The 23,735-nt window shown below is 38.2% G+C and overlaps 1 protein-coding gene across 4 annotated transcripts in view; it reads right to left on the reverse strand.

Moving 5' to 3' along the window:
• Positions 1–3,761: 3,761 nt before the first annotated feature.
• HIPK3 (homeodomain interacting protein kinase 3) overlaps positions 3,762–23,735 on the reverse strand; it is a 72,997-nt gene continuing 53,023 nt past the window's right edge. For all 4 annotated transcript variants that reach the window (XM_051804182.1, XM_051804183.1, XM_051804184.1 and 1 more), the window contains exons 4-16: positions 23,339–23,458; positions 21,437–21,523; positions 20,447–20,631; positions 19,517–19,676; positions 18,982–19,105; positions 16,477–16,598; positions 16,186–16,310; positions 15,916–16,077; positions 14,671–14,967; positions 13,441–13,581; positions 9,877–10,112; positions 9,483–9,604; positions 3,762–7,865 (exon numbers count right to left, since the gene is read on the reverse strand). In XM_051804182.1, the coding sequence (XP_051660142.1) occupies positions 7,389–7,865; positions 9,483–9,604; positions 9,877–10,112; positions 13,441–13,581; positions 14,671–14,967; positions 15,916–16,077; positions 16,186–16,310; positions 16,477–16,598; positions 18,982–19,105; positions 19,517–19,676; positions 20,447–20,631; positions 21,437–21,523; positions 23,339–23,458 (2,358 nt within the window). In that variant the 3' untranslated portion in view covers positions 3,762–7,388. The remainder of the gene's footprint in view (positions 7,866–9,482; positions 9,605–9,876; positions 10,113–13,440; positions 13,582–14,670; positions 14,968–15,915; positions 16,078–16,185; positions 16,311–16,476; positions 16,599–18,981; positions 19,106–19,516; positions 19,677–20,446; positions 20,632–21,436; positions 21,524–23,338; positions 23,459–23,735) is intronic.

The raw sequence follows: 23,735 nt of genomic DNA on the forward strand, positions 1-23,735 counted from the left end.
AAACATCGGGGCAGTTCACTTAGTGTTTTCTGCAATTACGTGAAATCTTTATTCTAGTGTCATCTCTTTCCTGGAATGCTTCCATGAATTCTTTTAGTTCCCAGATCATGTCTGCAGGCAACAGGCAGTGATGGAGGGAGGAGGAGCAAAGCAAAGGTGCCTTGGGGCACAACATGCTCCGGTACCCCGAGAGCTGATTCTGAAAGGCTGCAGCAGTGCTTACACGCAGGAAAGCTGCCCCAGCCTCGCAGCAGTTCTGTTCTGCTGGAAGTTGTCTTTCTGAGAAATCCTTCAAAGTCACGTTTGAGGTAGAGCAAGCCTCGTCAGGGGTCAGCCCCAGCATGACATCTGCTACCCAGCCGCTCACAGCATCCCCAAAGCCATGGTAACCCATAATTACATATTTATCTGACTAGTTCAGCACACTCCCTATGTCACCAATGCAATTACTTGGCCACTAATATGTCCCATTTCTGCCGTTTTACTTTTTCCTCAAATCACTAATTCAGTCTGTGCAAAAATTAGCTTCCACATGATGACAACTAACGATTATCCAGAGCAAAGATGGCAGTTGTATGATTATTATAGTGAAATGGAGAGCTTGCTCATCACTCCGCTTAATCCAGGGCCAACGCGTTTAGTGCAGGGCCCTCTGGTGGTACCTTTAGGAAGTCCCGCGGAAACTCCATTCCATCATTTTCATATTTTTCTAGGTTTTGTCATAACTCGGCTTTGTAATAGATCCATCAGCAATTCAATTTTGAAAGCGATTTTCCCCAATCTAGCTCTTAACCATTACGATTTTCTCTTAATTTTCTATTACACTCTGTGTGTGTGTGTGTGTGTGTATCTATTACGTATAAAACACAAATACTGGATTTAGATGTTATTTCAAAGGATTTTTTAAATGTGAATTTTCTAGAATGATGACTGGAGCTCTTACTAGTGAAAAATCATGGGAGTTTTACCAAGTAACTGTTGTTAACTACTTCCTGAACTTAACTTTCCTTATCCTATTTGTTTGGGTTTGGGTTTTTTTGTCCAGAAAGGTAATTTCTACCTCTTGGGGAGTATCTGTGCATCCATACTTGCTACTGAGATTTGCTTTCCTACATATGTATTCTCCTAGAGCATCCACATGCTATGTACTCTTGATTATCAGGTACTTTTTTTTGCAAGCAGCACATATATTTTGTCCATGAGTTTCCCTTCCATGGTCACGCACATGGCAAAGGGGGATGAAGTGCATGTACTTCTAACCTGGTTTTCCTCTCAGCTGGGGAATCCTGAATGCCAGACGTTAGTCCATATTCTAGAAGAGATGTCTCATTGTGGAGAAAGAATCAAGATGCTCCATGCCAGTGAAGATCCTCTCTAGTTGGCTGTGATGTATTGAGTGTTCCTCCACAGGACCAGGATGAACACTACTCTCCCACGCTATTTAATAACAAGCCACATACACAGAGCCCAAAATTCATGCTTGCATGGATTCCCCTGCCTTTGCCCCAGAGCAACAGGTTGACATCACCTGTCTGACTTGGGTTGAAATGAAGAGTAAAATCCAGGTCCAAAACCACCTTGCTCGCAGCAGACCTAGCGCAAACATTCCGAGTCTTCCCTGTCTTTATGAAGGAACTCATTGATGAGGATCTCATCCATGCATGAGAAGCCACTGTGTCCATGCAGTGACTTCCCCATGAAGCAGGTGGCAGGCCATGGTCTCTCTTTGCAACAGAACAGTTGGCATTTTTCATTTTGATGAATAACCAGGCCAAGCCCACGAACATCTCACTCCACAAGCACAACCAGAGAATGGAGTCCAGCCTCCAGGCACCTCTATCCACATGGTGTAGATGCTTCTATTTCAGGATTTAAGGAGAAGAATCCTTTCAAATGTGTGTTTCAGCCTCTGAGCATAAAGCTCAGTGAAAACTCAGTGCTGTTCCCCAGGACAAGGACGGGCAGAATTACCTGAATGTGCTTGAAGCACGTACCCACCTCTCCCAAGGGAGAAAATGCAACTTCCTACAGGTGAAAGGCAGGAAGTTATAATTAACATCAATCACCATCAAACCTTATCCACGCCTTCCTGCACAGCAGGACATCAGCCCAAGCTGGGAAGAGAGGCAGGAGGGGCTACAGCACTTCTCTGGTGTTTCCCAGAGCTCTGCACTGCATGAGACACACGTGCTGAACACTGTGGGCCTATGAGGAAGTTACAGCTCTCTAAGTGGGGAGCAGCACTGTTCCACAACTCTCCCGAAACTTGGACTTGTGCTGCCTCTACTTGTGACAGGAGCTGAACTCAGTGTGCATGAGCTGCAGTGATGAATGTGAATATGCCATGATAGTCAGAGCTGCTTTGTGAGTGGTACCAAACAGGAGCTTCTCTGTTGCCTCCCAGAGACTGATCATCTCTCCAGCTGAAAGCCTAAGCTAATTCATTGAGAAAACACAGCGTCATCCTGAACCCATTTGTCCCACTACAGATCTGTAGCATGTGACAGCCCCTTTGACTCTGAGAGCTTTTCCTTGAATGAATCTGCTGTCTTAGCTGCAGTACAAATTTGTCCTTTGCTTCTAGTGACAGGGAAAATACTCACCAAATTTTAAACCAGTGTTAGTCATCCTGAAGACAGCTGAAAGGAAGAGTACTTAGTTGTAATTGCCTGTTCTAGTCCAATCCTTCCACAGGATGGGGAAGAGCACAGGAGACAGCTGGACATCATTACTAACAGAAAGCAAGAACAGAAAAGGACTTCATAGGCAGCATATTCCCCCTGAAAGGCTCAGGCTGCCTTTCCTTGTTTGTTAGATGTTGCCAGAAGTCGGAGTGTAAAATACACCAAGGCAGTGGCCTTATCTGCTATGGGAAAAGTGGGATCTAAATACCAACATGCATTTAGAAGTTAACAATACACAAGTGTAACTGTAAAGAGAGAGAAAGAAGCAGCTTGGAAGCAACAGAAGTGTCTGTAGAACTTGGACACACATGTTTACCTGTCACCTGAAGGACAGTGGTGCAGGAAAAGCTTTGTAGACACCGACCAACTTGACTCGAAGAGCAAACGCTGTGAAAGATCAGCATATCAGCAGCACCTTGTTTTTAGCAAACGAAAGCTTTCTGTCAATTATGAAATATTTCAGTATCAAAAACATACTGCACTGTCATTTCAGCCTTTTACCTTCCGTTTATGACTGCACCTTAAACGGGATGTCAGGCACACAAACCATTCTCCCCACACGTACCCACGTGCACCACCCGCTTCGCGCAGCTTCTCAACCACCACATTTCAGCAAGCACCGCAACCCCACGGCAGAGTGAGCACATTTGGCTGACAACAGCACTGCCTTCCACGGATGTCTGATCCATACCAGGTGGCCATCTGGAGCCACTGACCACGTGGGGCCATCTGTGGCAGCGGGAGCACCTTCCTGCTGGCCCGGGCAGCAGCTGCCACAGGCTTGGTACGAACTCGGGCAGCAGAGTGGTGTCTGCTGGTAGCTGGGCCAGATAACCTTCTTCAAAGGTTGTAAAAGTGGGACATCCAGAACAAAGATCCTTCAAGGTTTGGCTACACTAAAGGCAGAATCTCAAGGCCCTCTGAAGCAAGCCTTGAAAGCTAACAGAATTTAAAATTTCAGAAAGAACTTAATCAAATGATTACATCAGAATTTTAGAGCCCTCTCAGTGAGTTTTCATCATCTTTGCCTTAATCCAGCCTTGATGTAATACAGCAAAAAATAAAAGCCACCAAAAGTCATCTGCTGCAATATATATTTTAATTCAAAGTGAATCTTGACAGTAATACACCATAAATTCTTATTTTGACACTCACCAAAATAGTCACCTGGAAAACCCGCTTTTTGTGACAAAGTACAGAAGGCTTGGTCACATTTAAATCACTGAGAACTAGAAAGAAATACTATCGCAAACTGTAAGAGACATTACATCCATAAAAAAATTTTCCCAGTCCTCATATCGTAATATTGCACAGTGCAATTGCTACATGGCGAACTAGTGTAGCATAGAAATCCAAAGCAAAAAAAAAAAAGCCACAAGTCTACAAATTGTTAAACAGTAACAGTTCAACCTTATTAATCAAGTCTCTATCACTGGGTGTTTCTAGAACAAGTCTTCCTACAGCTTGCAGTGTGATTTAACTTTTACTTAACACAAACCAAGTTAATTAGCAGTAAAAACAGAAAATTTAAAAATTAAACCCCCCCCCAAAAAAGTTAATACAGTAGCATATTTGACCAATAAAACACCCTGAAGTAAAGTTAAAAACCGAACACAAGAAATTCATATAAAATCTTGCAAATTAAAGTAATATGCAGATATGCAATTCCGTAGTCATGCAGTGTTTTATTTAAAAAAGGCATTTAAACGGCATAATGTATAAATGCTTCTCAGAGGATGACTTTTTTCACAGAAAAGGTCCTCGCCCTGAAAACTTTTTTTATTTTTTTTCTGCAGATGGGCCCTGGACACTTGCAGTGACAAGAGTCCGTTCTCTCAGAGTGTATTGCAGGAGGGGGGAGAAGTTACCTGGTATATTGAATTTAAGCTGTGGCAGGATCCCAAATATTTCGTTCTTTGAAATGCAGACGTTTCTAACGTTACAATACATAGAAAGAGCAGCAGATCTAATTTGGGGCGCATTTACAGCAACTCCCTCCTGCACACGACAGGATACCGTTGTGATATACAGATAATCGTGTCAATTGAACAAGCACATCAGCTTAAAACCTTAAGCACAGTAAAAAGAAAGTACAGTAAATACATCAGACCAATGATGATCCCCATGGCCCCAGAAAAAAAAAAATGCAGTATTTTTTATTATTTTTTTTTTGTCATCGCGATACAAAACTCACGTTCTCCGTTTGCATTGGTGGTTCTTGGTGTGTCCATTGCCTGCAATGGAGGGAGCACCAAAAAAAAAAAAAACGTCGCTTCCCGACACAAGGGAGGGAACAGAAAACCATCTGCTGGACCACACAGCACAAGTTTGAAGTGGTAAGGTGGACGTCCAATTTGAGCATCGTCTTGGCTCCCTATATTTATGCTTTACATACGCGTTGATAAGGTTTCAAATTCATCAGGATACTCCCTAGTTTCTAATGTATACTTTATATACACACACTCGTACAAAATGCATAGAGTTGATCACTAAAAACACTGAAACTTGTGGGAAAAGTTAGGTTTCTTAATTTTCAGTGTGATTAAAAACGTACTGCTGGTATTTTGTTTTTTTCTTTGTGATCTAATACTGTTGTATTTTAGTTATTACTTAAAAAATAAATCAAATGTAGGCACATTTATTTCATTCAGACATTCATTAAATAAAACACTGCTTGTGTTAGTGGAGTAAAGAAAAAGATTACCAGTTATTAGCTTATTGTCAGAGTTAAACTCAAATGCTTTGCACTCTCATTCCAGTCAACATTGCAAGGATTGTATTCCAGATTTTGTTTTAAAAAAAGTTAAGTCAAGCCTGCAAGATGCAGCTTCTTAAGTGTCTACACAATGCCAATATGAAAACATAAAAAAATTAAGTTACATCAATACATCCACTTATATGCAGTGATGAGCTCAAAGTTAATGGAGATAAAATACTGATGCAAATAACACACCCCAAAAAAACATATGCAATCATCTTCCATCATTTACAGTATAGTAGTTACGACACTTCAAACATGAAAACAAAATAAAAATTTAAAAATTAAAAAAAAAACCAACAAACCAAACCCCAAACCTGGCTTCTATTTCATGTAATTAGACTTGTACAGAAATTAGAAGGCTAAGAAAGAACTAGTTAATCACCTAATTTCACAGCTATCTGAAGTGGCAATCATTATATAGCAGCTTATCTATGATACATTCAAGATAAATGATACAATTTATTACTTGCCCATAAGCTAAAACACGGCCTCAGCTTAATACCTTCTGTAAATCCCATCTCTACACTACAGTATACTTGAGGTCTATGAAAAAGTAGCTACCTTTTATAGGAAATGGATGATTAAGTCTTTGGTGCCGCAAAAGCAACTTCATTTGAACAAAACAAAACAAAACAAAAAAAAAACCAAAAAGACACGCTTCCTAAGGGAAAAAAAAAAAATAAAATGCAAAAATCATGTAATTTATGTCCCTGACGGAATGTATTAAATAAGCAAACACCCGCAACAGGCTAAAACAAATACTATCATGTAAAAAGACTAAAATCTCTCCCATGCATAAATGAAAGATTGCACACAAAGAACTCACATCTTTTCAAGCTTCAATAGTAAATATTCTGCTACTAGTTATTAAATACTGCATGGTTTGCTCAAGCTAAGATGAAACCACATCATGGATCAATGAGCACTTGGCTTTTCCTCTCATTAGCTAGTCAGTCATGCCTACCGCACCTCTAAACATTTTATTATATCCAATTAGACAAACACTTTTAAAATAAACTACTTAGGTCGTATTGCAGTTCCATTTACCAGTATAAAATACTGTCTTGTGTGTCACTACTCAATAGCTACTGAATCAACTTTTCTTAAGCACTACTAAAGTCTTGCCTTGAAGCTAGATCATTCTGGGGGGAAAAAAAAAGACAGCAAAATTCGACTACAGCAAAACATGCTGCCTTCTCAGTAAGGAAAACACACCCAATACTAAAATCATACCACACAAAACCCAAAATGAGCATTACGCTATCAAAAAATCAGCAGATCTGAATTTTTTAAGTGCTGCAGTCCTCAACATTTATATATAAGTAATAACATTAACAACCTCAAATATTTAAGGCACTATGTGTGGGAACAGTTTACAATGCAGCTGAGATTATTAGGACGACAACATTTAAGAGCAATGTTTAGGCTTTTTTCTTTGCCCATGCAAAAGACACATGCAATGTGAAGAAGAACAACAGCTCAACTTTTAGATAAGTGACTCAACATTTAAACACCAAGATACGCAATACAAACAAGTTACTCCTACACTGTACTGCTGACACATGTGCATCTGTTGCTCTAGAGTTCTGTACACTGAATGGCTTCCCAAATGTAGACGTGTCTTGCACTAGTTAGAAGGCAATTTTATAAAAAATAGCAGGAGCAAAACCAGATTTCTGCTCCCATAAGTCACCTGTCTAAAGTTACTATATAAGAAGATAACATGACCAAAGACAAGTTATACCAAATGTGCAAAACACATTAAAAGTGAGTTTGTTTTTTTTTTTTAAAGCTCAGAGTTGTTTAAATTGCACCCAAGTCTACATGATTCAAAAAAATAATTTTCCTGTTGTGCCATGGCTAATATTTAATAAATACCATGTTTCTTCTTAAATCGAACTTCTGTTATCATTGAGCTTCCTCAATATACCGTGTCTGAGTTCTCACAGAAACGGATACTGGCTGAGTTTTGTTGGGCTCAGTGGGAATCCCGTGTAAGCGGGCGACGCCGCGATGTACGAATGCGGTGGGAAAATCGGCTTGTACTGAGTCTGATGGATGGTTGGGGAAGGTAAGAGGCGAGGGTTGATGCCAACTGGGACCTGGTGGACTATACCACTGGGATGGGTGATGCTGTACGTCGGGTGCTGTAACAAAGGTCTTGAGGTACACGGCGAGGCGAGGAGGTGGGCGACGGGAGCGGCGGTGCTGAGGGGCGCCGACGACGGGTAGGGAAGGAGAGCAGGCTGTGCTCCGAGGTGGGTGCTTCCAGAGAGGTGGGGGTGCACAGTAGTGTGATTGGGGCTTCCTTGGGGGAGGGAGAAAGCGTGGCCAGCGACGCTGGCCGGGATGTAAGCCTGCTGCCTCCGGTGAGCGTAGTTCCCGTTCCACTCCTGCGGCCCAGATCCAAAGTGCTGAACCTGTCCACACACAGAGACGGGGCAGGGTCTTAACGTTTCTGAGCACAAAGGGGGGTTGAAAAATGGAATAATGCACTAAAACTAGTCAACTTAAAAATCAAGAGAAATATAGAGACGGGAATAATTAAATGCTTATATAAAAAAAAAATAAATATTAGCTATTTCGGTAGTAGCACAGACAGGAAATCTGACAATAAGAGATGGAAAACAGAACACAAGTTATTGTAATGCTCTTGCAAAAAAATAATAATAAAAAAAAGATAAAATGCCATGCTGGGCTGTTTTAACAGAAATACCATGTATCACATGAGCAAGGTGCTTATTCCACTCAGCACTGGCTTGGCATCAATTGGAAGTGCTGCATTCAGTTTGGGCACCATAATGAGGCACAAAGAGGACAAATAGGAGAGAAATTTTAGAGGAGAGCAGAAAAAATAATAAACGGATTGAAAATATCTGAGACAACTAGGCAAACAGAAGTCTAGGGCTATGATCACAGGAAGATGTGGCAATCATTAACAGTCATAAAGAGAAAAGACTAAAAATCAATTACTCTCATTAAATGATGCAGACTTCAAACTGCACAGGGCATCTACTAAAGAAGGAAGGATCAGCATAAATTTTTGTAATGAAAATAACATTCTACACTTTCTGCCAAGAGGCCGAGGAGTTGCAGACATTGAAGAGATTAAAAATTAATACCATGCTGATCATATTAAGGTTTGCTTAGAATTAATTAAACCAGTCCTTTTGCATAATCATGCAGAAGGGGAGACTGTCACCCACCCAAATGTTTCTTTCAATCTACACTATTCAAGTCATTATTGCTAAATCCTCTTATCTACGTATTGCACGCTTGCATTTAGTATTTAACTTACAATATTCACAGTTATTCTGCAAGACTTACACAAACAGGTACTGCTCTTAGTTTAATGTACCTAACTAAATGTATCTAACTAAAACCTCAAGGCAGCTACAGCTCAAAATCAATTAATTAAAAGGCTTAAACTTGGTGTCATGTGTCAACTTCAGTTCTCAGCCACAGAAGACATACTTATTGTGTTGTTGGGTAACGATAAAAGTAACTTCTAAGTTGGTTTTGGGTATCTTCTAACATTGGACTGAACTACATTCACAACCTCATCTCTCCCCAGTTTCACTACCTGGCAGCAAAGGTAAGAAATGGTTGAGTTTGTTAAGCTCTCTCTCATCTCTGGATACTCAAACTACAGGCATTTTCTCCACACTACTACCAGAACAAGACTGAGATACAGCTGTAGATTTTAACTGCACACTATGAGCATTTTAGCATTTGGAGGTAGGAATAAAAATGCTAACATATTTTTCTGTTTGTCTCATGCTTTGATTTTGTGTAAACATTGACAATTTCGCCAGTGTGGCTTTTCTACTATTTCTGAAAATAAAGTCAGCTCTTTTAAGAAAAGTGAAAGATACTTATGACTTGCCCACTAAGTTGAAATCCACTTTTCAAGATTTGAACACTTCTTTAATGAAGCTGCTGAAAACCTGCAATTGCCATCGACAGCAATTGAAATTGTCAGCATTCAGTACATTTCAAGACAGAAAATGTACCTTTTTAGGTGTAAGTACACATACCTGACTGAAGTTTACATGTTGCTGATGGAATGCTGATTTTTGCTGACGGTTTCCTACAACAGAAGACTGGTTTATTCTTCCCAGGACAGACCGACCCTTTCTCAGTGGCTGGCACGTAGCATCTTCCAAGATACAAATAAACAATGTTATGTTTTTGTTGTAACTTCTCTCTTCTGACAAAAGTTAGGCAAAGTTTCATTTGCTTCAGCATACAGGGAGAAACAATAATACAGTACACTAAAGTCAAAACCCAGTAGTATTTAGAAGTGTTTAATATGGATTAGCAGATACATGAATAAGTCAAAATCTTCAGATATCCAGCTATTGAATAAACACTCAAATTTCTATTCTTATCTACTGGCATAGAAAGAAAAAGACACCTGAACCAACTTACCTGTATTCACCATCTGTTCATCAAGATGTAACCTGTTTTCAAGTCTCATTGGTGGTACCACTACTGTACAAACAGTTGATTTGGTTTCAGGATTAACTGAGGCTCTTGCTTCCTTATTTTTATTATTATTGGCTACAAAGCCATTTTCCACAAATGGGCTGTCATGTCCTGAAGAATCTGAAGTTGGGGAACCATCCACGGTATCACATCCACTTTCCTGTTCATCATCTGACATACTGTCAAAAAATAAAAGTATTGCAATAAAACAAATTTATTTTTTGTATAGATACATTTTCTTAAATTAACACATAAAATTTATAGAAGTGAAACTACTCAAAGGTGGATAAAAATAATGCATATTTATTATACAAGCACATATATTCAAACTCATTCTATCCATAAATGGCAAGACTCAGAGGAAGGAAGGAACTTCTCCATAAAGACTTAGACGTGTAACCCAATTTGCACCCACTTTGTAATTTATGTTTTAAATAATTCTGTTCTTATAAACCATCCGAAATTTACTCTTTACGGTCAAATAAAAAGTTGGAGAAGATTATTTCATTTCTTCCTGAATGATAACACAAATGTCTCCTGATGGTTATTACAGTAGCAAATGAGGACAGAACACACTGATCCAATTTCCTTCTAGAAATCAGCCACATCCTGGAAAAGCCATCCCTGGGGCCCGTGAGAGTCACGATGGGACAGAGAACACTGAGGAAGCATCTGCACAGTGACAGGCAGCTCCCTCTCCTCTGCATGTCAACCACCAGCTGGCACACGAGACCTTATCTACTGAAAAATTAGGTCTCTGAAGCTCCTCCAGAGCACTGCCCGTGCCTGAGCGACAGATTCTGTTTCACAGATCCAGTTTAAGGAGACAAACGCAACCCTCTGTTTACAGCGTGGCTGGTTTGGCACCTGTGGTCTGTGAAATCCATGCTGGTCAAGTGATGCAAACTCATTTATTCAACCACTGCTTTTACCAAAGCAGCTGGAAGGGGAACAAGGTGGAGAAACCGACTCATAATAATGGCCTTTGCTAACATTTATTGAAGATTCATGCTTGCAGCAGAAGAAGAAAGGTGGCAAATGCGAGCTGCCAGAAGCAAGACCACGGTTCAGTCAGTGGAACCAGAACCAAACACCTTTTAGGCAGCAAGAATGGAACACCCCAGGAAAGGAAACTCATTTACAATGAGGTATATTGTCAGAAGAGATATTAACCTCCTTTATTATTTACTTATTGCACAAGCAAAAGGTACGTCACGGGGGCATCACTAACAACAACAAAAATAGAAATTTAAGAAGTTCTCAGCTGGGACTGTGCCAGGTTCATATATACATATAGATAGATAGATAGATATATTATATAGATAGCAAGAGACACCCTTCACTTAACAGAGCTAAAATGAATGATATGGGGTGATGAATAAGCAAGTGTAGATGCTAACAAATTTCCTGGTTCAAGGACAGGCATGAGAATTGAGAATTTCCATAAACTAGAAAAGCATGAAAATCCCAGGTTATATTAAACATTGGTGGAATAAATGCTTAACTTAAAACATGCAAGAAACAGCAGTGAATTCACTAACACCTGAACATATGGTCAAGTCCTTTAGAGATTTTACAGCTAATGTAACGTGTCTTTATTGCATGTTGTTTAAAATAAGACAATATAAATAAAACCATTTATAAAAATTAATTTTTTTGTGAAAAGTACTTTGACACTATGAGGGGCAGCACAAAAACCTGAAGACTCAGCCAACAGAGCTAGGTAGATCTGAGTATTTTTTTTTAAGCAGCATATAGTAATACTATGACAACTACTGAGCAATTAATTCTATTTCTATATTATTATTTTTAAGTTCCTAATTATATGACTTATATTAAGTCAAATGCTAACGAAACCAGAATCCAACACACTCCTCTGCTACTGACAGAAAGCTGAATTACAGAGGGGAATTTAATTACAGTTCAGTTCCTTGCAATTCAAAGAAAATACTGCAAAAGTAAGTAAGTCTTTTTAAAAACTTACCTGAAGTTTTGAATGTTTTGATATTAAAGACTATCAAAGGACTGACAACAGTCCTGACACCTCCCAGTATAACACATCTTGTTATCTAAATCTTTACTAAAATTTAACTATTTAAATGGAAATTCTTCAAATGCTTCTAAGTTATTTTCTTCTTTTACAGTCAGATATGACAAAAGCTTAAAAAACTAGGACTGGCGAAGTATAACTGGTTTAGTCCATCTGTTTAACTCTGGCAAATTTTTAACCCCTCTCTTTTTTTTCTTGAGGGGAGAGGATTGTATTTACATAAAGAGAAAGACATATATAAATCATCCATTACAAGCATCATGAAGTCAGGCTGTAGAAACTTTAAAACACATAAAACTGCCTGTGTAGACTAGCAGTTCCATCTCCTTATCAATACACACTGTGATAAAATCTTCAATTATTTTAAACAAACTTTTTTTTTCAGTAAGACCCTAATCAAATTCATTTTGCACAGTGAAACTGCTCTGAGTTTGAATCACTCTTTTCTGTATAGAAGGCTACTCTACCAAAAATAGGAAGTGAATAAAAATAAGAATAAAAATAAAAGAATTGGTCACGCTTATGGCAGCCAGGGGTTGCCTGAAAAAAATTAATTGTATCTCTAGGTCACGGAATTTCTATGGGACATTGGGTGAATCATACTAAACCAAACTTGTCACCCACACCAGCAACTACATATCCCAAATATTTCTTGGTCAACAAACTCCTATCTAGGAATCTAATTGGTAGATGTGGCACAAGTAGGAACAACTGATATTTCAAGATATTAGCACCAGAAGGGCAGGGACTGAAATAAGAGGAGTAGCCACCTGCAGGTGCCCCAGCCAGAGCATCCCAAGTGACTGGGAACTTCTGATTGCCTCACAAGTCCATGTTTTATAAGTGTCATACAGATAGATGTGTTAGTGTCAAGACCTCTGTTACTAACGCCATAAAATAGTCCAGATTAACAGTGAATGGTTTTATAAATGAATGATGCACAAAAATGCAGTCTTAAGTTAGACATGAGGCAGTGAACATAAAAACATTTAAAAGCTGCTTATATGAACAGTGTTCACATAAGTGAGGCTTATGTTTGGTAGAAGAAAAAAAGGCATCAATGTCATTAAAGATTACACAATGGGAGAACAAGAGGCTGCAGAAACTAAAGACAATCTCGTAACTTCCAATCTGTCACATTTTACTTTGGCTGACTTAAATGTGCAACCCTAGAAGATTTTTATTCTAAAGGAAGTTGCATGTAACATGTTTATATTTTCTGTGTTAACACCATTCATTCAGTACTTTGAAAACTTCCAGTGTAGCAACATAGATCTGCTAGGAATGACAAAAGAACAGTCTATGCTATGCAACTGCAGGCCAGTAAATTAATTTTTAAATAGGTCATTCAGCCTCACCAGATGGCAACATAAAAACTTCTGCATTTTTTTTACTATAAACTGAGTCTGCTGCATGCTAGGATCTTTCTTTTTATTGAAAGGATCACAACTTGTTACCTGTTGGATCTCTTGCAAGGAGATGGACTGGACTGTTCGGAGGAGCTGGTGCTCAGGGTGCTGTCGGGACTGCTGAGGGAACACACGCGGTCGATGTTCAGGGTGTTCTGGCAGGCTTCACACTCAAGGCTACCTTTACACCTGCCACACAAAAACACAAAGTCAGCCAACGTACCAGCTCTCATTCACCACTGACTTAGGTGTCCAATATTAGAAAAGGTCTCTTAAATGTAAAATAATATCCAATTCCTTGCTTTTCTTACATCCAAACCAATTTTAAACCTTTTCGGCGTTCTTTTGAAATTCTAGACTCAACAGGCATTTTTTGAAACCCACTAAATAAATAATTGTTTTACTTAATCAACACTAAAACAAGTAGATAAAAAATTTTACTACAGCAGTTCAGAGCCATGAAACCTTTGACAAAGCTGAGATTTCAAATACAAGTCCTTCCAGTTCTGAATCGTTACAAGTAAAAATTAAGTCAAACATTAAACTTCTAAGCCCTGATTTAAAATGATGCATGCTCTGTGATTACAAGCAAAAATGAAGTCAAATAAACATGAAACTTCTAAGCTCTCATTTAAAATGATGCATGTTTCTGTGATGGTTCTGTGAAATAAAACCCCACTGGGGTACCATAACCAGCACCTGCTTTTCTACTCAAAGGTACACCTTTTCATACTGTTAAAGAAGTATTTTGTACCCATATATATTTTCTACATACATATGCATGTAACATCATCTACTGGATAATGGAGAAAATATTCTCTTGTGCATCCAGCACGCTGAGGTAAAAGAATGCTTTGCTCCCTAAAACTCAAAAAGGGTCTTAGAGAGTTTTTATACCCTTTTTATATCTACTAGTATATCTACTACAATGATAACATTGATTATGCAAAGCCAGAAGACTAATCTTCAACAAATAAATAGGGTATGACATTATTAAGAAAAAAAAGTATGCTGGACCTAAAAGTACTATGGTTTGAAAATGCTTAATGCACATGGATTAACAAGGTAGAGTTTTGACAGTGTTGTTCACCCTCAAATAATATAGGGCTGCAGAGCTAACCTCTTCCTGAAATTTGATTTAAAAAGCATTATTTGTCTTTTTTTAAACTCAGATCCATTAAACGCAGCAGCTGCGCTAAGGCAGCTATATTTAAGCAAACCCTGTAAAAGAAATAAAACCAAATAATAAAAACAATACAAATAAGCACTGGTTCTTACTCCCTCAGTGAATGTGTTCGTCCTATGTCATCCTCATCTGTGTCACTGCTGATGGTGATCACGCTGACGGCGGGGCTGGGGGAGCCGGATATGAACAGAGCCTGGCGCTGGGTGGTTCGGAGAGATGGATCAGGATCCAGCCTGACCGAGGCTTCACAGCAGGTACCCTCCTGTCCTTCTGAGTTAAGATTGTCCTGTGCTTCTATACAACTTATTCTCTTCACAGCCTTCAGGTTAAGTATCTTTGGAGATATAAAGGCTGAATTTTGGATGTTGGTGTTTTGTAACGCGTTGCTCCTGTAAAGAAAATATACCGTTCACATTTAGTGAATCTCTACCAGCAGAGCTGAAAACTGTACTATTTTCAACAAAACAAAAGCAAACAATGTAGGCTAAACAACCAATTTTCTAAACTAATACAAAGAAAAACACAGAAAAGTAAACACAGTCATAAATATTTGGCATAGGTGATTTCAGATATTAGCAAGAAAGATCCAAACTATGTAATACCTAAGACTGAAATCTATGACATTGAATGCAGTATACTGAAAATCTCATTTTCTCATAAGGGAAACAAAGAAACAAAAATTCCCATTCAGGTGAAAAACAAGCAAATAAATCCTGGCCAGATTTTCTGTAAAGATTCTCCCTGAAAACCGAAGCTGGTGGCCTCCAGAAGAACTCCTTCCTTAATACAGGAATGCTGACATTGTCCCTGTAACACATGCTTTCCCCTTTATTGAGCATCCCACACCTTTGCCAATACTTTGCATGGAAGTGGGGCATATTTTCTTCAGCAAGCAGCTGAAGCATTTTTGGCTACCAGTGAAAGAAAGACTGTTGTTAAGATGACTGCAAGGCAAACTGCAACCCTGTACAGTGTGTCTTTATTTTCAGTTCACTAAACATGATATATCCTCATGCACATAAACTTAGGAATATCCCACTAGAGCTACCTCAATATATTCTTATACCTCCCCAAAGTCTGTAAAGACAACTTTCTATCATGAGAAGCACATACTAATGAAAAGGAACTAAAACATCTTACCACAAGTAAGTATTTTTCCACCTACTCTATTACCAAAATAACATTGAAAACTTACAGCAGAAAGGACACATTTTCCCAAAAGACTGTTTAAGGGCAAATGTCTCCAACAAACATGCCACTTTTACAGGTTATTCCCCTGACCACAAAACAGCAACAACAGGTACACTGCCTTGGAGTGTCAGAAATATTCTACCAACCTGTTCTGACACAGTTTGTTCCTCTTGGTAGCTGCAGGCTGAGGCCAGACAACGTGTGCAATGCCCACACTAATTGGCTGAGGGGCAGACAAGGTTATCTGATGTGTTAAAAGAGGCTGTGGTATCACTGAGTTGTAATGAGTGCCCTGGGTAATCATCTTCCTGAGGAAAAGGAAAGGCAGTTTTATATTGCAAGTCATTTGCATCAGCACCCATAGTTCTTGGTAAATCAAAGCCATTAAGGTGTTGCACAAAAATACAGGGACTTACCCCCAGTCTCCAAGCCTCTGTGGGCCAGCCACAGGATCAGAGGCCAGAGATGTTGCAGGAGCTGCCACTGGTGCCACCTGCTGCCATGCAGGAACCAGGATTTGCTGAGTCTGATTCGACCACGTCTGTTGTGAAGCAGAGAAGATTTTTATGACGCAGGGAACGACTGAACTTACATTCACTGCTTGTAGTTCAGCACAGAAGGGGGACCACAACAGAACTCTACATTTAAAAACATTTACTAACTAATAATAAAATAAGTAAGATTTTTTTCCTTTAGAGTGAGCCAACCTGAGAAAGGATTCCTGCTCGAATCTGTAGTGGCTGAATTGCGTGGGCTTGGGTCACCAATGGAACTGCATTATCCACCCTCAGGGAAAAACTGGTGGGTTTGCTGTGGTTTGTAGGAATTCCTATCAGGGAGAAAAACACATACCCAAGCTTTAAGCAAACACCAGTCTTGCATATATTTTCTGAGCAAAACGCAAACGCAGAGGAAAATTTTAAAACATTTCACGATTTTTTTTTTATATGTTTATGATCTAATTCCATCATTTAGACTTTCAAGCCAAACAAATCAACACCTAAAAGATTTTTGTGCCATAACTTATTTGCACAAATATTTGATGCTGTAATTTCCAGAAAGAACTGCCAATAGCTACTATTTGGAAAGAGCCTACTAGAAAGAGGAATGACTTTGGCAGAAAGTTCTGCAAAGCTAAGCATTTACTCTTTATCACAAGCTACATTAAAATATTTCAAAGGAAGCAGAAAAAAGTAAGCAGAACTGAATTTCAAAGCTTCTCACAACTGACTCCTGCACATCTCATGCTCTGTATTTCCAGTAGGGTGAAACCCATTCCTCTTAGCTTTTATAGCTGACAATGCCACATGTATAATGCCCCTCTTTGCTACCCTCTCTTTTGTGGGAAACAATGTAAAATTTTCTGTGTATCTCATCAAATATTTGCAGTAGAATCCATAATCCTATTCCTCCTTTCATCAAAATAATGCAAACCATAGCACTGTTAGAATATTACCAAAAGAGCATAATTCAAAAAAGATGCATCTCATGCCCTGTATAGATTTCATTATTGTCACAAGAAACTAAGAGACATATAGCAATGCTGAAATGTTTACTACTTATAACATTTGTTTACACAATAATGTCAAACATAAAATGAAAGAGAAATTTTTCTCAATAGATACTGCAACAGAAGAACTGTGGTAGAAGACAATACTGGCTGAGAAAAGATATACCTGATCTCATCTTCTAACTGCACTTCATGCTTTGTGCTTCAGTTAAAGATTAAGCAATGAGTGTTCAGAGGTAACTACTAAAGAACTACTAAACTAAAGTTTAAAAGTGTTTTGGTTGGGGTTTTTTTTTTACTCTTTACCGTAAAAGCTGAAAGAAAATCTTCATCTGGTGTAATTCTCATGTCATAACACAATACTAAGTTATAACCATGCACGTTAAAGCTTTTAATTTTGAAATGCAGTTGACTGATTTTTTTTTTCCCCACAGCCATCTAGAAGAGCAACATCTTAGCTCTGACAGAATTAGCAAGTTTTAGCACTTCAGATATTCCACAGAGCAGCCAAGCTGGGAAACACTGAAGCAGTGCCAGATACCATTAATACCCCCTTTTCATCCGTGCCAACAACTCAACTCAGCACCTCTGTGATGAAAACAATATATTCCCTTCATTTCAGCTGTAGCAGAATTTAAATTCGGAAATCTATCATCATATTAAGAACATGGAATTTAAATTTGGAAATTTATCATCATGTTGAGAGTATGGAATTTAGAATATGGAAATTTGTCACCATATTAAGAGTACAGTATACAGATCACAGATAAAGTATTTGCCTGTACTGTCTCCTTTTCTATAAATCATTTCAGGGTTTTTTAATTGTGAAGTGTGTGATTGTGTAAAGAGTATATACAATTTAAATAATTAACAGCTCAGAAGGAAATCTGTATGAAGCAGCTATACATTTACCTCATATAGCCTCTGCCCAGTGAATACTCAGACCTTTCATGAGTTTCTGGAACCCAAGGTAGATGCAGCTGTCACAAATAACATTACTGATAAAATCTGCTGGATCTGTCTCTATCTACAGAGATTAAGAGTTCCTGGGGTCTAAGTTTAGGTTAAATGTTTTTGGTTTGGTTTTTTTCAGTGAGTCCAGTATGATTTCTGAAACTTATTTTAAATGCAGAGGGAGAACTAAGGAGAAGTTGGAAGGTTATTCTTAAAAAAACTACTTTCTATAAACTCCATAATTTCGAGACTGGATCTTAACATGAGGCTGAACATCACCAAGACAAACAAACTGCATCTTTGGAGATGAAGACTATAATCAAAGTTAATAAGCAAACAATATAAACCACATCTCCCTTTCCATAAATGATCACTACTAGGATAAGACACTGATATTCCCTTCATCTTTCTTGTTTCCCCTCAAATTTTATTTCAGAATACATTCCTCTCTTCAGCTTTCACACTTTGTTCTTCTATTTTAGCCAAGATATGAATTTATATGTGTGTCTGTGGTATATGAAGATGGGCTCTGAATAGCTTAAATCATTTTCTGCAGGTGCTGATTTGCTGTTTCTTTCAGAAAGGTGCAGTGTATCTGCATCTGACTCACATGCTAATTTTTTAATGACAAAATTAAGTTCTTTTAAATATAAACATTAATTGGATATAATGGAAAACTCAACTATTGCTAACAGACAGACAGTAACACTCTTATTTTAGGAACTGTGAATATTACAGATAAACATACCTTGAATAGCTGGAGGACATATAATCAATGCCTGTTGGAAAACATCACTGCAACCAAACTGAGCAGTTCCTGCCTGCAGTGGTATCCCTTGGTGCAAAACTGAATGGGCAGATGCAGTTAATGCCTATGGAACAGATTCAATACAGGCAACGTTATTGTAACATTAAATCTAAATATCTCACACACTTGTCCCACCACTTTATATAACAAACAACTAAAATAACTTATAAAAAAATTAAAATTTCAAATACACTTTACAGGAAGCAATTCTATTTGGCCACTGGAGGGCATCATAATACAGCACTGGCTATCCCAGTTTGCACCTTAATTTGAAACGTGCTGAATTCTAAATGGTTTGTTTAAGAAAACATTACGGAAAAACAAAAGACAGAAGATTTTGTCACTTAACAGATGTAATTTTTAAAATTATTAAATTAATTAGAAAAACTGCATTAACTGAACTTATAATTAAAAAAAAAATAAAAAGAAAAATTAAAAAAAAAAACCAACCAAAACCACAAAATATTGTTTTTACCTGACTTCTTACTGGACCAATTTTGGTAAAGCTCGCAGTCAGGTTGGCTGCAGTGCCTGAGGCAACTGATCTCATAAGTGATGTTTTATTGCGATTGCTTAAGTCATATAGATTTGATCTGCATTTGCAAATATCCATGATATGAAAACAGGACTTCACTCTATCAAAAAAAATAAGAAAATAAGTCGCTTTAATCACAAATTTCATGTCGTTAAATGTACAAAACAATTCCCCAGAACAAGGTAAAAAAAAAAAAAAAAATGAGTTCAAAGCCCACGTTTTCCAGTTTCACAGAACGGCATCATACACGGAAGCAGAAAAAAAGAAACACTGCTGTTACTATGGTCACGTCAAGCCTTTGTAATGCCTATTTTAAAATCAAGAAAAATACTGCTATTTCCTACTCCTTCCATCTAACACCATTTTCTAACAGCTGTGTACAAATGGGAAGGACAGTAACCTAAATAGATGGAAAAGCTTGCTCTTTCAGTGGAATGCTTGCACCTTAGGAAATCCACAACTCCAGAACTGCAAGAAAACTTTCAATATATTCCACATTAATCAATACATAAAGGAAAGTACCAAGATGTTAACCTCAAGAGGAAATGCCTATCCTAGTTTTCAATGACTGATTGGAACTAAGGCTCTTCATAACTCCAAAAATCAAGCCCAAGTTTCTGCAGTGTTGGAATTTTAACAACCATGTATAAAACCAACTGTTCTAACTGTTACTTTTCAGAAGGAAAAAAAACCCACATAGTTATTCAACCAGTTTCCTTGACCCAGTAGGTGTATCTAATACTGCAAGCACTTGAAAGAATTCTCTAAAACATTACAAAAATCATGAAAGGTTTTTTCCTCTCTAATAGCAGAAGAAACAGCAGTACCATGCAAATGAATTGCAACAACAGAGATTCCTGTGTTACATACTGGTTGCTATGAGGGAAATCAAGGAGGTGCTTCATGGTAACAAAAGAATGGTTCAGGGTCTCAGCTGGAGTGATTCTTAAATCAGCATCGATAAGCAACATTTTCTTCAACAGACTGACGAATTCCCTCCTATCTGCCTTCTCTGCCAACAGGTCACTTCCTTCCAAATCCATCACCATGTTCACCTGGCATGGAACACAACAGTCAGATACAAGATATGCATATTATTTTACCTCTTTCTGTTACTGCTTTCTGCTATAAAATACTAATATTCAGCCTTTTGTTAGCTTATCCCAAAACAACTGGCTTGGAATTGGTGATTTTTTTCTTCACTCTCCCCAACTAAAAACTCCTGAAGGCTTTATTCCCATCTGGGACTTGGAATTTAAGGAATAAGATTTGGAATAAAGATCTGTATATGGTCTAACTCAAACTACAGAGGTAATCTTCAAAAAACAATATCAAGCATGTGTTAATGCCAACATTGCAACCAAATTTGATTCTTTTTTCAGGATATGAAAGACAATGAAAATATTGACTTGAGAGTTATAAAGCCAAGGAAAAGTGAAAAAACAGTTGTTTTTAATAAAAAAATTGTAAATATTATACTGGGAAATATATTGTTAAGATAAAAGAATGATACTGGAAATTATAGAATTAAGACAGCAGGTTCCATATGCATTCTTTGTTTTACCTATAATGGTAGATAAGGTAGAAGAGAAACTATACATCATACATAAAATTAAATGGTCCACAAGGAAAAGTACCATTGTTTAACAAAGGCAATGACAAAGGAAGATCTTTATTAAAAGCCCAAAGGGCTGACATAGCCAGACATTTTCCTCAGAGCAGCAGAGAAGAACAGATATGACTAGAGATATAATAAATAATATTCTAAAGGGCATTTCTTTCAAAACTAATAAAATGTTTTAAAATCAGCATTCATTCCCACACATTCCTTTCACAAAGGAAGACAACTTTGATACTCACATGCACTATATCATCCAAACTGTTGAAAATATACTTCCTGGCCTCTTTAGACTTCATACCTGTTTCTGCCTCATGTTCTTCCAATGTCTCAAAAAAAAAAAAAAAAAAAAAAAGAGCTGAGTTTAGAAGTTGTCAATAAAAAAAAAGTCACAACTACAAAGGAACTTCATCTATTTACTGACCTTAAAAACACTACTGTTTTTTCCAAATAATTAGTATTTTAATTGAATAAATATAAATACAGTGCTTTTCTGGCTACTTTCATTCTCTAAATCGAAAGACAAAGACTACTACATTTTACATCTGACAGATCACAGTACTGGATTACAATAGATAGTCTGTAAATCATGCAGGAAATGCTGAAAGCCTAGCAAAGAGCTGTTTAATGAAAGTGCCTCATGTGCTTATATTTTTATATATCACAGGTTTTCTATTACTTGTATTCTACCAATTTCCTCAAACTCAGACCTTTAACTTCAAACAGCAGCAACATCATATCACTTAAAAAAAGAAAAGAGAAAACAAAGAAGTTGAACAGAGGTTGCCTGGTTTTTATTTTTTTGTTTGTTTTTATACTTTTATTCTTCCACTTATATAACAGCTGGTATAAACATTTTAAATATTGAAGTATGAAACAAACAAATTCTAGAGAATGAATTAAATCACTTATCAGTGATTTATGAGCTGGTATACCACTTGCTGTTACAATTTTCCTCCTTCAACACAGACAGCACCTGTGGGATGGTGCTGCAAGAGGCAAGGTGGGAATTCAGGGATTAAAATTAAAAAAAAAAATAAAAATCAGCATACAGATTACAGAAAAGTTTCCAAAATTAACTTTGACAATAACTGTAAGTAATGACCAATGGTTCATACCAAAACTCCTAATTAACAAGGCAAGGTAACAGCTTCTGAAAAATGGAGAGGGCTGTTTGCATCAAGAACTCGTTTAGGTTCTCCGATATGGAGAACCTAAATGTAAGGAGTCACCTAAAGATCAACTGCTGGAGAAAAGAGGATACTGGATTAACCAGGAGGGTGTAACTGGAGAATTCTTGCATAACCCGACCCTGCAGCGCAGCCCCGGCCCTGGCCCAACACGCCGGGGATTTACCAAGTTACTGTGGGGAGTTACACAACTCGTGCCTTGAGCTCCTCAGCTCTTTGCTGCTGCACAAATTTCGTGTCGACTGTAACTGTTTCCTGACTCTCTGAGCCCTCTGTAACCTTGGTGAAGTCAGATCATGAAGCAATACAATTTAAAAAAACCTATTTGCATAGGAAGTGAAAGCTCTGCTTATGGCCACCGTGCAATAATGTTGGTCAGAGAGAAGCAAGGTGTGCAGAACACAGAAGTACTTTTTAATTTCATCTGTGGTCGCTGTATTGCAGCTTTCAGCCAACAAAGACTGTTCTAGCAGGGGATCTGAAGGAAATGAGCTATTTCTTAATCTCCTCTTTCTCCTAGGAACTTCTGATCCTCAAGCCAGTTTTGGACGAATTTTGACAGAGCAGTGTGGGCCTCAGAGACAAATTCCTGAAGTGAAGTGAAAAGCAGTAACCGAGCAAGGAGGCAAACAAAACAAAACAAACCCACTCATTTGGTACCTCTGGAGACACAAGGCTTAATGTGAATTCCCCACATGGCAGCCATGCATTGGCCACTGCACAGCCTGGCAGCTGTACTAGACCTGCCTCTGGGTCAGCCAGCAGGAGAAAACATGGGCACGAGCTTGGAGTGCTGCTTTTGGGGAACGGAAAAAATGGTTGGGATACAGAGCAGGAGCTGGCAAAAAACAGGAGATGCAGAAGGGAGACAGTGGCATTGCAGTGAATCTTGGCCTCTCTGGTGTCTCTGCTCACAAAATAATAGGCTGGTTTCTACTACATTCTACTGTTTACCTTTAATCTCCAACTAGAATATGGTGCATCCGTTTCTCTACAGAAAAATCTTGCGGTTTTCGTTCCCATGCTTAACAACTGCTCTCCTGGCAAACCTTGAGTCTGTGAAATGTAACGAATCTGAGGAAAAAAACGAAACAGGAGAAACAATTTATCTCTTCTTTTCAAGTTCCGATCCACACAGTTAAAAACTTTCAATTTCATTTTGAAAAATGGCAAAATGAACCAGGCTCAAGAGCACCCAAGTTCGACAGCTACATCTTACACAGGGGAGAAACCTAACACTGAGCACTTGGTACTGCTCTCTCGTGTGTCAGAGAAAGCCATACATAAACAAACCTCTGAAGTGACCTATATAAGCAAGCTTTTTAGGTTGGGTCACAGAAACGAGAAGCTG

The sequence above is a fragment of the Manacus candei genome, unplaced genomic scaffold (assembly GCF_025592945.1).
Source record: "Manacus candei isolate 608988 ecotype Guabito, Panama unplaced genomic scaffold, ASM2559294v1 h1tg000060l, whole genome shotgun sequence".
Classification (NCBI taxonomy): domain Eukaryota; kingdom Metazoa; phylum Chordata; class Aves; order Passeriformes; family Pipridae; genus Manacus; species Manacus candei.